Below are 16509 nucleotides of genomic sequence, written 5' to 3'. Positions count from 1 at the left end.
GGACCCGGCGCTGAGAGAGGCTCTGCTGCTAACCTGCTGATGCTGCACATTAACTGGTCCAGTATCAAGGGGCGTGAGGGTTGGGGGATGGTGGCTGCTAATGTATTTAAGCAACTAAAAGTGGCTGAGACAGCAGATGGGAGTGGGCGGGGGGGAGCAGCAGCAGGCGCACTTTTCTGCCCTGGACCTGGTTAGTCGGTTGCTTGATGAAAAGCAATAAAAATGCAACATTATTAATCATCATCAATCAATGTCATCCATCAAAAATGCGGCAAGTCGAGGCGACGCAACGTTTATGAACCTTCTTTTGTTCTTCTGCTTCGTCTGCTGCTGCTGCTGCTGCTGCTCTGGCCTGTTCCATTATCATCATCAACGGCTCTTTTCTACGTCTAGTTTCGCCCTCAGGCGAGGCTGCCAGACAGGCTGGAGACAATGCAGAGACGAGGGCGTGGCGACTAGTGGGCGTGCCAGTGAGAGCTACGACACTTTAATAGTTTTCGAGACACATTTGCATTTAAATGGAAAGAAGCGTAAGCATAGTGAGCTCAACAGATGCTGTTGTTAACATAATGCATGTTATGTTTACTGGCTTGCATTGAAAGTCTCATTTGTTCAGCTTAACAGCGATTAACAGTATTAATTGAATAACATGAGCTTGGATGCGCGACATTAACATTTTATGTTTAATAGACTGGTATACTTTACAGAATCTACTTAGCAATTGCATGTTAAAAGCAGATGCTTTCGGCCAGCTCACTTAACAGCTAATATACTCGTTAAAATTAATTTCTTAATAATACAATATCTTCCATAACAGAGTACATAGCCTAACCTAACCCAACTTTAAGAAACACATCTACTGATAAGATACATATGTCTCTTAAAGTTGGTGCAAAAAAGTGATCTGTTGTGTAGAGCTGTTAGGCCACAGCTGTTAACAACACTAACATTAACACTCTAACTGCGTCACATTAACAGTTACTTAGCTGTGTACTTAGCATACTTAACAGAGTGTAAATGTTATGATTATCTCATTTTGAATAGGTATTAATAAGTTATAAATTTCACAGAACAACCCTTTTTTTCTAAGTTTTATTGACACACATAAAGCAGCCCATTAAACTCGAATTTATCAACGACAGCTTAAAATCAATAATGGAATTCAATAGAATTAATCAATTCACACGAATACGAATACTAAACTTGTTAGTTTAAAATAAAACCCATACTGAATGAAGCGACAAATCAGACTATGTTTTGTTGTGTTGAACTTGACCCGAGGCATAAGCATTTGAGCATCAGCAAATGATCTTAGATTTTAACGGGGGTCCATTAGAGAGGGGGTATATTTGAGAGGGAATCTATTAGAGCATACTTAAAACTATTTTGCGTCTTAGCTTTAAATCGCATTCCATGCATATGTATAGAAAAATCTAGTATAGATTTTTGCTCAACTTAGAGCAGTGTTGCCAGCCTGCAAAAAGAATGGGTGGGCTTACAATAATATACGGACACTATAAATATTACACGAGTGCTGAGCCAATAAACTATTAAAAAGTCACAAAAGGTGGCGCTGCTGTGCAAAAGTTTTCTATCAAGTTTCTGTAACCGAAACGAAAACCGAAACAGAACACAAAATGCAGTAACTGTAAATTTGTTTCCAAATAAAACAAAACAAAAGACGCAATGCAAGAAACAAACAGGTAAAGAACAAGAAAAGACACGACACGAATTGGGCAACTGGCAAGTCGAGTGCGCTTGAGAGGGGTACAGAGGGGGGAGGGCGGCCAGCTAAAGCAGGTAGCAGACTGAGGGACTGAGGGACGAGTACTTCAAGTATTTTGTATGTCAATTGCTATTCAAGAAGTCACGACAAAGAAGAAGAAGCGGAGAAAGAAGAAGATGATAGCAGCTCGCAGTGGGTGCTGGCAAAGCGCTGCAGCAAGAGAGGGAGAGGGGCGGTGGCAAAGTGCCGCAAAGTTTATAAGCTGGGTTTTTTGTTGTTTTTTTTTTTTGGAAGTCAAGAAGTTTTCAAAGCAGAGCGGCAGAGGCGGCGCTTGGCGGGGGCGGCAGACACAACGGTAACTCAGTTTGTTAATTAAATTCACGTTGGAGAAACAGCAAAAAAAAAAAAAAAATTGAAAATAAAATAAAGAAAAAAGGTGAATAAATTTATATATGCAAGTAACGAAAAAGGTGTCATGATGTAATCTTTGCAGAGCGTGTGCCAAGTTCAAAGAGCTGAAACAAAAATAAGAAGAAGCAGGCCACAATCTGCACTTGTCTTCTTCGACTGGGCGGTTTGTCAGGTCCGCTCATGTGTTAATTAAGGCATAATTTATGCACTTCGGTCTTACCTCAATCGTGTGTTTACACTATTTTTGCTCTGCCCCCGTCTCAAATTAACATTTTTTGCCGTGTTCTTTGAGCCTTCCTTTCTTTCGTTTGGACATTGACTTTCTTGGCCAAGTTCATTGACTTTGGCTTTTGCGCGTTCTTTTCTTTTTGTTATTAAGTCTTGTTGCAGCCCGACTTTCATTTAGTTGCCGCTTTTTGCTTAATTTTATTGATTGCTTTCCAAATGACATTCATTGCGGTTTTTTCGGCTTTCGGCTTTCCATGCGTGTTGGAAAACCTTTCGAAAGTGACAGGCAGCTCATGTGATTGGCAGCTAGTTATTTCAGGGTGTTCGAACTATTGACCCTAATCTAGTTTCGCAAAAAAGTGAACGATTGACCTTTTTTAAAGGAGATTGTTATGGGATTTTTCTTGCTCAGAAAGCGCAATAGACTTTTACGCACTTTCCATGGCAAACCTTTCAATTCCACTTTGTTCCACTTAATAGGAAGTGTGCCTGCTTTCAATCAGGCCTAAGAAAGCTCGCTTGTTTCTACTCCATTTCGTTCCATACACATTCAAATTCACATCTTCCTCATTTTTATCATCACTTTCCAATTCCAATTCGCTCAAATTGCACTTTGTTTCAACTGCATACTAAAGAAAACTTCTTTAACTTTTTCATCTATTTCCATGTTAAACGATAGCAGCTACACTTATTAGGGCTTGCGTCTGCCTTCAATCGGGCAAGTAAGAAAAATATTTCATATTTTCTCGTTCTTCACATTGAGTCCGTTTGTTTTCAATTCGATATTGTTCCATACACTTGCAAATCTGATCAATTACCAGTTTCGACAATTACGAACTTGAACTCTTTTTCCAAATTTCTCGTTCCAATTCTAACCTGTGCCAACTGCATACCCCATCATGCCTCTACTACAACTCTTTCCCATTTGTTTCTATTTTTAACGGATAATCCATTTATGCTTATGTTCCCCGTTTAGATTAAAGACTCTTGATAACCTTTCATTACACCAAAACTTTTCATTTGCTTTAAGTTGAGTAGTTTCTAATTTTCTCGCAGCACATTTTTTTTACCACCTGAAAATCTGGGCTAGTCCGCACACACGTACTTTCCTTGACATGCCAACACCCTTCTATTCAAAAACTCTTTGCTCATTAGTCCGCACAGTTCTCATCATTCATTAGCCGCACGTTTCTGGCGGACAAACAAAACAATACGAATAAATAAAAACCTGACTCACATATTTCGCCAAAGCTCACGAAGAAATCAGCAAAAAGAAGAAATTCAACAAAAGAGCAAAGAAACCGCAACACAACAAAATAAATTACAAAAACCAAAAAAAAATAAACATAAACAAATATTAACCCAGTTTTTTTATTGTCACGTCACGTCGAATGAAACTCATTTAAAACTGGCAAAGATTTGAATTTTATTTGAATTAAGTAAAATATTTTCCCAAAATCTAGTAATATTTTATATAGTTTCTTAAATTTCCATCTCCAACAGAATTTCTATAACAATCTGTCAGCTGAATGCCCCGCTGATGGACTGTCGCGACAGACCAAACGGAACCTACCTCTGTGTTTATCTCTTTGGTTAAAACTACAAACAAGTTGCCTAATACGCCCACCATCTGACCGCATTCGACAGAGAGAGTGAGAGTGAGAGGGGGGTGGGGGGTCAGAGCTCTACCTGGTGAAAATTCCAAGAGGCCAGCGCAAAATATTGTCTGTTAAATGAGCGACACTTATTTTTGTGTAGCTTTTCATTTTTCATTTTCAACTTTTCTCGGTTTTTCTTTTCATTTTGCTGTCGCGCCGCTTTTCACACTTCTCACACTTTGCCTGTTGACACTTGCTAGATAAATTTGTTTTTGGCTTGTTAGAGGAGGGACGGGGAGGTGGGTGTTAGACGAGTGGTAAGGAGGGGTGGGACGGGTGCGTTACTTAGGCACATGTCAAATGGATTTGTTGGCAATTCTACGGGAAATGTGTGTGACTAATAATGAGATGAAACAGATAGGCAAAAACTAAAAAAAGGATGAGAATTTTGATGGAAAATAAAAAAATATTATTTGAAGAGGGAATCTTTAAAGGAATTAACTGTAAGCATAGGCTATATAAATTGTCCATAATAAGAAAATGGATACGATTTAAATATATTAAAATATAATTGTATCACCAGCTTCAACAGAATTTCACTCGAGTAACATTTTAGCCATATATAAATAGATTAAACATCAGGTTTATTAAAGATACAATTATTTACAACTTCAATAATCTTTGGCTCAGGCAATATTTTAGCGATGTTTGATATAGAGTCAAGTCCCATCTTCTAGAGAACTTAAGATACTTCTGATACTCGAAAACTAAGAAGTAAAGATATAAAATGCCTTCTTTATATCCGCCATAATACTTATAGACAACTTAATATTTGAAAGACGATTTAAGCTTCTAAAGATATTATCATAAACAACTGCAGATAGATCGGAATAATGGTTATAGGAAAATAAACACAGACACATTTGGAGTGTACTGCACTCCAAAGTTGATGGAAATACAGATACCTATAGAATGCAATACTCCAGAGTTCAAGTTCTACGGTACAGGAAATATTAATGAATTTAATTTCCATCAGTCTTCCATAATATTTTTCCTTCTTCAAATAGATATTATTTTTATATAGTTCTACTTTACGAATTACATCCTGCATTCCTTCTGATTACAGGGTCAATGAATTTTCCTCTTACTTTTACATTAGCTTTGGGTCAGTTTTTTAGCTTCGTGGCTAAGCTCGTGGCTAAGCTCACATTTTGCAGCCTTGTTTATTCCTAAAATGTGGGTCTGTCCACCCGATTATCAGCTGCTTGAGAGCCCGCTTTGACTGGCAGGTTCAATTTGCACTAACTTTAACTACAGGTCAAAATAGCAAATGTGCAGGCCAGACAGATGGAGAGGGGAGAGAGAGAGGGGTTTAGCTTGGGTTAAGCAGAGCAAAACAATTTATATAAAGCGCTGTGGCAGAAAAAAAGCCCAAGTGACGCCTTTCTTAAGGTATTAAGGTCAAACGCGTTAAACCAAAGCAAAACAACAAAACGACAAAACAGGTAATACAAACAGGCAGCAGATTTGCAGCAGCATCAGCAGCAGCAGCAACCGCAAAGAGCACAGCGCCATGAAAAACAGCAGCAGAAAAAAAGACGAAGATATATAAAAACAAGTAAGAGGTTCTAGTCGGCAGCTCCCGACTAGGGGATACCCTCAACCCTCTTCTTCCAACAACAAATGCATATATATATTCTATTTTAGAAGCTAAATGTCAAGTTTGGTGACTCTAGCTCTTATTATTTACCAAAATTGCCCACAAAACAGGATATCGATATCGATTGTTATCGATTGCTTGGAAACGGAGTAAGTTATCGATTATCGGAAACAAACTCGATCTGCGCGGGAACTAGGAGCATCTACATTTCAAGGAGCACCTAGCTCTTATTGGTTCTAAGATCCTTGCGTTCATACATACGGACGGGCGGACGGACGGACAGACAGACGGACCTGGCTAGATCGACTCGGCTATTGATGCTGATCAAGAATATATATACTTTATGGGGTCGGAGATGCTTTCTTCTGCCTATTACATACATTTGGATTTTGCACAAATACAAGATACCCGTATACCCATTTTTAATGGGTTCAGGGTATAATAAAACTCAGAACCCAAGCCGAGAACATTGCCAAGTAACGGTAAAGCAAGAGAGTCCAGAGAATTAGGTCAGGCACATGCGAAATGTGCAACGCAAATAATTGGCCAAGATACAGAGAGAGAGAGAGAGGGAGAGAGAGAGAGAGAGAGAGAGAGAGAGAGGGAGCGGGAGGGCGAGAGGGAGACAGAGAGAAAGAACTTGGCTTAAATGAAAAGAAAGTTAAGAGCAGCGCATCGAAACAGTGGCAACTCTTTGCCTGGGCTTTACCGTTATGTTGACCGCCTTGATTAACGGTACTGCTGCAGAACATTAACCCCTTACCCACTTGCCACTTGCCACTTGCCTCTCGTGTGTCCGCGGAACCGGTTACATTTTGCTTTGATCGCCTCTGCAAAACAGAGTTGACACGCATTTGGCAAAAGAAAAAATGAAATTATGTCTTGCGTTGAAACTTCCCGCTGGTTCTGCTGGAACATAAAAAATAAAACTGGTTTTCAATCAGTTCTTTGGTTGGAGTCCAGCTCTGGAGCTTTAAAACTGACAAGGCCCTACGAAATCAGGTCCAAGCACAGCTTTAATAGCCACATTATTTCAATACCCAAACAGATAATAATTGATTTGAAATTTAAATCGTTCTGAAATTGAGTTGAAACATGTGGTTCAATGCGCTGTCAGTTTTTTTATTCGATACAATGGGTTTAATCAGTCATTAGCCAATATTAATGCTCATTAACCGTATTAAATCTAATATTTAGCATAATTTGTTTGCATTTTTTATAGTATGAAACCGCAGGTAGAAACCGGAAATTGCTTAAAACAAAACCAAAAACCAAACTTCCGTTTAATTGCCCAAAGTAAATGTTTTAAATATTTCGTTGCAGTTCGTTCTCTTCTTCTTTTTATAGTATTTCTTGTTGTTTATTTCGATCGCAACTTTTAATTAAATCACTCGATTTGCGCACGAGCAACGTTCACAACAAAATTAGCAAAGTTTTAGATTCAAAGCCACAAAAAAGAAAAAAAATAATACGTTGCTAAACTAATTAAAATTTATAACAATAAATTTGGCGAGTGGCGCAACTGAAGTTTGTTAAAAGCTCCATAGATTACAGCTCTGTGTAAACACTTCTAAACACCCCTCTTTGACACATTTTGCAACACTTAATGCATCGTTATTTTGATTATGATTCAATTGTAATTCAATTGCCTGTACAACCTTTTAAGTGTAGTCATTTTGTGTCTTCATTAACTGTTATTCAATTGACTTCTATCAACTGCAATTCAGTCACACTTTCAATTGCGTTTTTTTTCTTTATATCATTTCATTTTGTTGAATTGTGACAACTTTCTTCCATATTCAATGCTTTTTGATTCATATTTTTCTTTAATGTTAGTTCCAAAAAAAATTTGATGCTGCATATTTATTCCTTTTCAATTCAATTACATGCTTTCAAAGACACTTTCTTATTTATTTCACTTTCAATTCAAGTCCTCAATAACCAAATTGCATTATATGAATGTTAATTCAACTATTGTTTCAATTCAATATTGAACAATTTAAGTTCAGTAAATTTTTAATTTTAAATCAATTTGAACTACGCTTCAACTTAAATATCAATTCAATTATAGCTTTTCAATTTGAAAATAATTTGATTACAACTTTCAATTTCAACTTCAATGTCAAATCAATAACATTTTCAATTTCAATTCAATTTCAACTCCTTTTCAACTTAAATTACAATTCAATTTAAGCTTTCAATTTGATTTTCAATATTCAAATAATTCAATTAATTTCAATTGCATTTTCCTTTTCAAATCAACTAAAACTACTATCTATAATAAACTTGTATTCATTTTAACGCACTTCAAGTATTCACTTTGCTTTTCCGTTCAATCTTTTTCAACTCGATTCTACTTGAACTCAGTTTTCAATTTGTTTGAAGCACACCACGTGACACATTAAAAATTCACATTTTTGCTTTTCTTTTATTTTTGATGTTTTAGGTTTTGTTTATGATCTTGACATTTTCCTTACTGGTAGAACTTGCTATGCAGACAGGCTGACAGCAGACAGCCAGAACGGAATATAAAGATTTCGGACTTGAATAGTAGGCTAGGCTCGAGCAGGCTAGACCAGTCGCTAGTTAATTAAATTGTTTTATGACTTTCGGGCTGGGCTGTGTTTGTGTGGGCTATATGTGACATTCTTTATAGATAAATAGAAAAAGCCACATTTTGCAAATGAATAAACGATTTAAATAATCGCTGATCAATTCGTTTGACATTTTAATTAAATTATTCGAAGCTGTCAATGTCGAAATTATTTCATTTTGATGCGTTTCGCACTCACTCGCTGCTTATTTTAATAAATAATATACAGTAATATTTATTTAGGAATGCCTAACAAATCTTAGACAATAGCTGTCAAACCTGTTTTCAAATCCAAATTCAAAGCAAAAAAATGTGTGTGCATATATTCTAATTAAATTAACAACTTGTTTTATTGCCCCAAAATAATTCTTCATACATTTTTAAAGAGTTGTATGTGTAAGCTTTTTGAAGCTGAACTAAATGATATTAAATTTATTTATTATGCAAATTTCTGTTAGGCTTAGGTAGACCTTTTTTTGTTGACTACCTTTTTTCCAATGCAAATGGAAAAGAGTTCTGATTCATTTTCAATGAATTATAAATGTGTTTGTATGAAATACCCAAAGCTAAAACCTAATCGTTGTCTGGTCTAATAAATTAAACAATTTACTAGCTCGCCAAAAATAAACGCAATCCAAAATAGCCAAAAAACTGATGACTAAGTTAAAAATAAAAGAATAATAAAAGATGGAATAATATATATATCTGATTGAATGCTACCTCACAGTTATATATGCCCGATCTGTTGATTTCGACAATCAGAGCGCGAGTGACTAATGAATTCCCAAGACAACTTAAGATATTGCCTGGTTCACCTGCCAGAAACTTGGCCCACATTGGGGATTTTTGTTTTTGTTACGAGTATTTTTAATGGGCTGCCAGCTAAAATAGAACGCCAACGAAGCAAATGGTTTTCTAATAGTTTATATCTCCACACACATACACACACGGGCACACACGGGCACACACTTTAGCCCCACTTTGACCTAATGACGCAAACGGATGACCATCTAGAGATTTGTTTACCAAATAACCAATACAGATTCCCATTATTATATAACACAGAATGTGAACACTTTACGCGTTTGGTTAGTAAATAAAATATGGAGCCATGTGCGCAAATGCATACGCTCGTTTTACCAACAACAGAAAAACCTCCTCCATTAATAGCGTGTGTTTATTTAGAAGAGGGTAGAGCATCTGTGTATATACATATATATGTATATCATGTTTCTCTAGCCTAAACAAATTACGTACATTGTCACCTACCTGCAAAGAGAGAGAGAGAGGGAAATTCAAAAAATGAGTTGTGAATAACTTATTGGATATCTTATCAACAGAATTTTATATAATATTTTATATGTATAAATTGATTAAATATAATAATGAAAACCTCTATCAATTCTGTCGAGTAGATCCCGAGTAACTTACGAGCTGGCAGAACTTGGGTATGTTTTTTTCTAAGATTAATTATGATATATATTATTTGTATACATAGATATAAAGCCTTAAAAAAACTACTTTGATTTCTGTCGAGCAGTTCCCGAGCTGTTTGGGAACTTATGTAAGTAGGGATTGCATTTAATGGAAAATGTAGATCTGTGCTGCTACAATTTAAACTTGTTGAGATCCAAATTGATATATAAAGCCGCTTTAGACAATCTTAATTTGCGTATAAAGGAATTCGCTTGGAATCCACAACAAACCACAGTCTACGAACCGTTTTTTGTAGCCCTTTTCTGGGCGTAGCTTTAAGGCGGGTTACACAAAGAGTTTGGCTGGCAGGCTTATTAAATCGCTTGGCATTGTCGACAGTTCCGCGTTGATTGACAGACTCTGGGTGGCAAACAAAGGCTCTTTGCGAGAGAGAAGCGGGAGGGGGGCGAGCGGCGAGAGCCTGGCAAACTAGTTAAGCCACAGGGGATAACCAAAAAATCCGCATCAAACTGCGTTGCTCATAAATCACGAGGCCTCTTTCAAAAACAAAGGCCAACTGCGACACAGAAAACCAAAACAGAGCAACAAGCTGAGCGGCCATGGCGGAGAGGAGCATCAGGTCAAGAGTGGGGAGGGGGTAGGGGGTTAACTGCTGGTCGTGTCGCATAGCCTCATAAATATTGACGCGTTTCGTGTGCCGAAAATTGTCGCGCGCGGTTTTTCTCGTTGGGTTATTAAAAAATGCATGGCTTGTAAAATTCCGACAATCCAGAAATATGAAATATTTAAAATGCCTATAAAAGACAAGAAGGAGATCCAAAGCCAACGAATTGGCTGACAGGCGGGCAAAGCGGCTTAAACACACAATCACAGAGAGCGAGAGAGTGAGAGAGAAAGAGAGCCCCTGGCCTTTTGACCGCAAAGTTCAGGTCAGGGCAGGAGCGGGCGCGCTTGGCTCGGGTTTTCTGGTCATTGGGCTTTTCCATTTTCATTGGCTGCGTTTGACTGGCGGCCACTCGAAAAATATCATTTACATATCCAGAACGCATTCTTTGCGCCAGGCACTGCCACCCGCATCAAATATGCAGGCAAAGCTTTTTCATTTTTTATAAACCGAAAAAAAAATGGGCGGTATTTGGCTTTTCTTTTATATTTTTGCTCATGTGACGCATATTTTGTACTTATTTATTTATGCCGTATGCCTCAGTTGTTGCGCTGACCACGCGTTGCCCCACTGCCGCCCTTTAAAGACAACTCCCTCTCATCTTCTCACACCGCCCGTTGCCCACCTATCCTTGCATTGCGGCCATTTGAACCCTTTGGTTTCTGGCATTTTGCTTTTTATACCCTGAACCCATTAAAAATGGGTATAGCGATATATTGTATTTGTGCAAAATCCAAATGTATGTAACAGGTAGAAGGAAGCATCTCCGACCCCATAAAGTATATATATTCTTGATCAGCATCAATAGCCGAGGCGATCTAGCCATGTCCGTCTGTCTGTCCGTCCGTCCGTATGTATGAACGCAAGGATCTCAGAACCTAGAAGAGCTAGAGACTTGAAATTTTAGATGTATATGCTCCCAATCCCGCGCAGAGTTTGTTCCCGATAATCGATAATTTACTCCGTTTCCAAGCAATCGATATCGATATCCTGTTTTTTGGGCAATTTTGGTAAATAATAAGAGCTGGAGTCACCAAACGTGACATATTGCTTCTAAAATAGAATATATATATGCATTTGATGTTGGAAGAAGAGGGTTCAGGGTATCCCGTAGTCGGGAGCTTCCGACTAGAACCTCTTACTTGTTTAAATTGTAATGCAAATATTTCACATATTTTATTGTAAATGTGAATTTTCATTAAAAAAATGTCTGCGTTTTGTTTGAAATTTTTATTTTTAACTTCAAAGTGCAACTTTCACATATTTTTTAAAGGGATTTTCTGATTGTCATTTGTTTTTGTGTTTATTTTGGCGCAGACCTCTGCACAAATAGATATTAACAGACCACAACAACAACAACAGCATAATTTAATGGCACATATGTGAGTTTTTCTCTTCAATTTTCTTGGGTGTTTTGTTTATGTTTTAATTACGTTTATGCGGTTGATTTATGTAGATGCAAAAGCAGCAGACGGAGGTGCGAGGGAATTAATGCCTGGCCATAAGCTGTCAGCCGTGTGTGTGTGGGTGTGTCTTGGCCAATGTTTAGCTAATGGCCAGGGCCAAGGCATTTGGCCTTGAGCGGCGCAACAAGCAGCAATGGAGAAAAAGAAATGGAACTGTTAAGAGGAGGGGCACGTGCGGGGTCTGAGGTTTAAGGCATGAAACTATGTCAATTAAAAGTAAAACCCACTTGGCACCAAAATCCTAAGTCATAGATATAAATATATATATATATATATATATATATATATATAGATATACCTGATGAAGTTAGCGCTGTTTTCTTGAAAACCTTATTAGATGAAACATTATAATATTTCATATTGCAATATAATTTGAATGGAGTTTAAGTTCTACGAGATCTCTGAAGCAGTGTTGGCAACTGGCGTTTAAAAAAAGAAGACGCTGTATATACAGAAATTGGCTACATTTATTTGCCCAACACTGACTGACAGAATCTTTCAAAATAGTTTAAAATTTCAACTGTTTTTTGCTGACGAACTCCGACAACATTCTAGCGATCAAAATGGCATTTTTATAGCTTATAAATAATAAGCTGCATTTCATTTTGTTTTAATCTAATTTAATTTGTTTACCCTGTGCAGCTTTTGTATTTCTTGTGCACTCTTGGGACAGTTCTTGCTTTTAGATCCGCCATTTGTAATAGTTTTCCCATTTTTCTTTACCTTTTGGCCCGCATATTTTGCTCCTCCCATTGCCATGATAAATGATTCACATGCATTCTATATGACCGAAGCAGTCATTCATCTATTCGAACACAATCTAACCCAGCATCTATCTACCCATCCATCTACCTATCTAACTTTGGTCCTTTTTTTGTATTTTCTGGTGGCCAACAATATGGCAAATATGGCAAAAGAGTTTCTACACAATACGCATCTCCATTTTCTCTCTCTTTCTGTTTGTCTCGCTCTCGCTCTCTCTTTCTCTCTCTATCTCTCTCGCTGTCCAACTTGTATCTACCATCGAAAAGTTTTGTGCTTCTTGTTGTTATTGCAACTTGTCAGTTTCGGCGCAAAGACCATCAATTTACTTAGCTTTATTATGTGCACACGCAGTGGGGAGTAGCGCACCACGCCCCCCCCCCTCCCCGCTGAATATTATAAGGTCTCTTTTTTTTTAAAGGGGGTTATGCGCTCCATTTTCTATGGGCGCCTGGCCCTTTTGTTTACGCTTTGCACGCAATGCATAAAAGCAAGCAACAACAATACCAAAAAAAGGAGCAAAAATATATCGGAAAATTATTTCCTATGCAAGTTTTGTAGTGGCATGCAACCGCCGGCCCCTTCTCCTCCTATTCGCAGAGGCAGCTAAAAACAATGGCTAGGCAGCTGCAGCGGCAACAAAATGTATCTTGACACTTCATCGTTAGCCAAAAAGTAGCGCAACGTAGCCAAACAAAAGACAAAAAGAACAAGGCGTGGCAGGCACATGGTGACACGGGCCAAGGGGCAGGGCCAGCGGCTGGGGCAGGGGCAAGGGAGACAAGTGCCTGCATTTTCGCGCTTGGCGTTAAATTCTCCTGACAGCTATAAAATTGCATTTGAGAGTAGCACAAAAAAACGCAGAAGACAGCACAGAAAATAAAAACGCAGATACATTGTATCTATGTATCTAATAAATAGTTATTGCCAATACAACAACACACAAAATTGATATTCCCCCATGCGCAGACAATGGCAGGGGCTGCAGGGGCGGGGCAGGGTGTGTGGCAGAGTAAAAGTGCGACATCATTATATAAATTGTGTGTGGTTGAGGCAACATAGAACGCAGCATCATATGTTTTGTATCTAACAGATACGTGTGAGTGTCGAGGCTGGAGCTTCAAGTGATTTCACACACATGTTTTTTTCACACACACACAGACACAGACAGAAAGGCACACGCACATCCCAACAGTCAACATAAACATGACCACAGGAAATGTTTCACAGCTGTGCAGCAGAAACGCCAAAGCAAGGCAAAAGTATCTCAACGCTTAGCTATTTGTCAAAGAAGACAACAGAGGGGTTGGTAGGGGGTGGTAGCGGGTGTTTGGGGAGCTTTAGGGTTGTCCAGGCATTTAAGCAAACAAACAGAAAACGGCACGTGACAAATGCCGGATACTTGCAGGCAAGCGTGTATCTTAGAGATACAACTAGTTGAGTTTTTAGCTGAAGCCTAGGATTGCCAGGCAAAACCAATTTCCTGCGCTTGCTCTCCCTCTCTCAGACTCTATCTTTCCCTCTCACTCTCATTTTGCTGTTGATGACATGCGGCATCTGTCACACATGTTGACAGGGCATGCCCCGCAGTTTGAGGCCTGCCTGGACGCCAGCTGATAGCAAGCGTGGCACGTGTTGCAGCCACGTGAGTGACTCGAGGGCAGGCTGGCAACCCTCGACAGTATGTTTTTTCTTTGCATATATATATTTTTTGCCTGCTTCTTTCACTTATGCAGAGATTACACGCTTGTCAGATCGAGCCCAAAGCCCCTCATTTGCTATGCATATCAAATTGATGGCCAAAGGGGTTAACGGCTTCTTGTGTGATGAGGGGAAGCTGCCAAAAAAAAAAGGGGGGGATGGGTAGTGTATCAGATATATGTTATAGCAATAAACAGCCACAAATTCGATACGTACTCATAGATGCAACTTGCGCTAAACCAATTTTTCTTATAATTCCTAAAGAGTTTTAGCTGCAGCTGCTTTAAGTGAAATTTTAGAAAATTCAAAGAGAAGCTTAAATCATTGAAAATAATTATCAAGTCTACTTTTGGCTGTCACAAAAGCATCGCACAGCTTCTTAAGCTGACAAAGACGCGCAAATATTTTCTCAAAAGTGTGTCAGCCAGGTGAAATTGTCATAATTTTTATATGAGCAGTTACCTGGCACGCGACGCAACGCCATAATATTGAAATGCTCAGTACATTAGCCATGACCGACTTTCACCCACATTCGAGTGGTTTGTATCTTTAAGTAATGCGTTTCATCTCTTCTATGCGCAACTCTGACAATTTAGTTCATTTATTATACAGAGAGCTATCACATTCTTCATCATTATTGTTAGACTTTTAACCTAGTTGCAGTTCTAAGCTACATTTTCCATTTCCTCATTTCTCTGTGCGTGTGTGTGTCACAAAAGGCGGCAGCAACAACAATTAACATTTTCAATTGCAATTGCTCGTGCGAAACAGTTAAATTGCACAGCGCATTTCCGCCGCATACAAAACATTTTCATTTCCAGGCCACAAAACGAAATAAAACCAAAAGCAAAATAAAGCAGAAACCGACTATTTGCTACCCTGTAAGCAATTTTGTTATACCCTACTTGTTCATCTCGGCATGGAACTTGGCTTAATTTTTGCATTTGTATCCTTAGCAAAATTTGATCTTTAGTTCTAGCAGAGCCCACATATCAACTTTTTTTACTATAACCCTTATCGTTCCCGAGTTCCCATAGACTGTTGCATATTACCTCAATTAACTTCGTTTACCTCACATTGTACACATCTCAATAATAATATAGATGGTATTTTGGCAACTGCAAATTATCTGCAGCGCTTTGCATTTGCAAATTATTTAAGCAAATTATGCGCACAGCTACTTCATCATCCAAGTAATAAGAGCTGAGCAAGAGTCCAAGTAATATAGCCCAACACTGGCAGGCGAGCCTTAAACTGAACCCATCCTCCCTCCCTAACTCTCTGACGGCACTGCCCCGGCACCTAACTCAAACGGCTGTTAACTTTTCATTCGCATTCATAATCCCCTAAAGAGCAAAGGCACAAAATGAGCAAAAAAAAAACTTTGCATATCAGTTTGCAGGGCTTTTGAACGGCAGGGCTGGTGTTGTGATTGAGTTTGAGGTAGGGGGGCTGGGTTAGGGGTAAGGGTTGGGGGTAGCTTTGGCAATTTGCAGAAAATTTGTTTGGCATAAATTGTAATTCAAGTTGAGCAGTTGCACTTGAACACTTTTTGGGCACTAAACTGAAAACTCGGGATACAATTAAGATTATGAGGCATTTAGAGTGCGCACGGAGTGGCCGGTAAATATATTAAAGGGTGTGGTCGGAATTTATGCTGCAGAAATATGAGTTGAAGCTTGGCAATTTGCTTAGATAGAGAATCAAAATTCAATAGCTTTGGCGCGCTTTTCAGATTACATTCTCTTAACACAAGCGATTATTAAGGGAACTGTTGACTGAAGAGTTCTGTTAATGAGATACTAATTTTGACTACATAACTGCACTTAGCATAAACATTAACGGTAGCATTTACATTAAGACTAATATATATATTAATTATTACCATTAACATTAAAATAAGCAATAACATACAGCATCAAATATTCACTTTAACATTAACATTAAGTCTAACATATATATTAATAATTACATTTAGCTTTAAAATGAGCAATAACACTAGCATTAACATTGGCATTTTCATTAATATTGAGTTAACGGATACGTTAATATCAACGTACACATTGACATTAACATAGAGTTTACGTAAACAATAAAATTATGATTAGCATTAACAATATTAAAAATTTACATGTAGTTTACATAAACATGAACAAGCAAATTAACATTAACCTTAATATTAACATTAACATTTACATTGAAATTAACATTACGATTACCATTACCACCCTGCTCGCAATTCAAGCAAGCGCTTAAAGCATCT

At 38.1% G+C, this 16509-nt stretch overlaps 1 protein-coding gene across 1 annotated transcript in view; it reads right to left on the bottom strand.

Annotated features, from left to right (window-relative positions):
- LOC115763871 (maternal protein pumilio-like) overlaps positions 1 to 16509 on the bottom strand; it is a 121098-nt gene that overhangs the window by 87244 nt on the left and 17345 nt on the right. Inside the window, exon 2 of the mRNA XM_030706649.1 lies at positions 9474 to 9485. Coding sequence (XP_030562509.1) covers positions 9474 to 9485 — 12 coding nt within the window. The remainder of the gene's footprint in view (positions 1 to 9473; positions 9486 to 16509) is intronic.

The sequence above is a fragment of the Drosophila novamexicana genome, unplaced genomic scaffold, assembly GCF_003285875.2.
Source record: "Drosophila novamexicana strain 15010-1031.04,08,12 unplaced genomic scaffold, DnovRS2.1 tig00000770-arrow-pilon, whole genome shotgun sequence".
Lineage (NCBI taxonomy): Eukaryota > Metazoa > Arthropoda > Insecta > Diptera > Drosophilidae > Drosophila > Drosophila novamexicana.
This window is presented reverse-complemented; position numbering and strand designations above follow the sequence as displayed.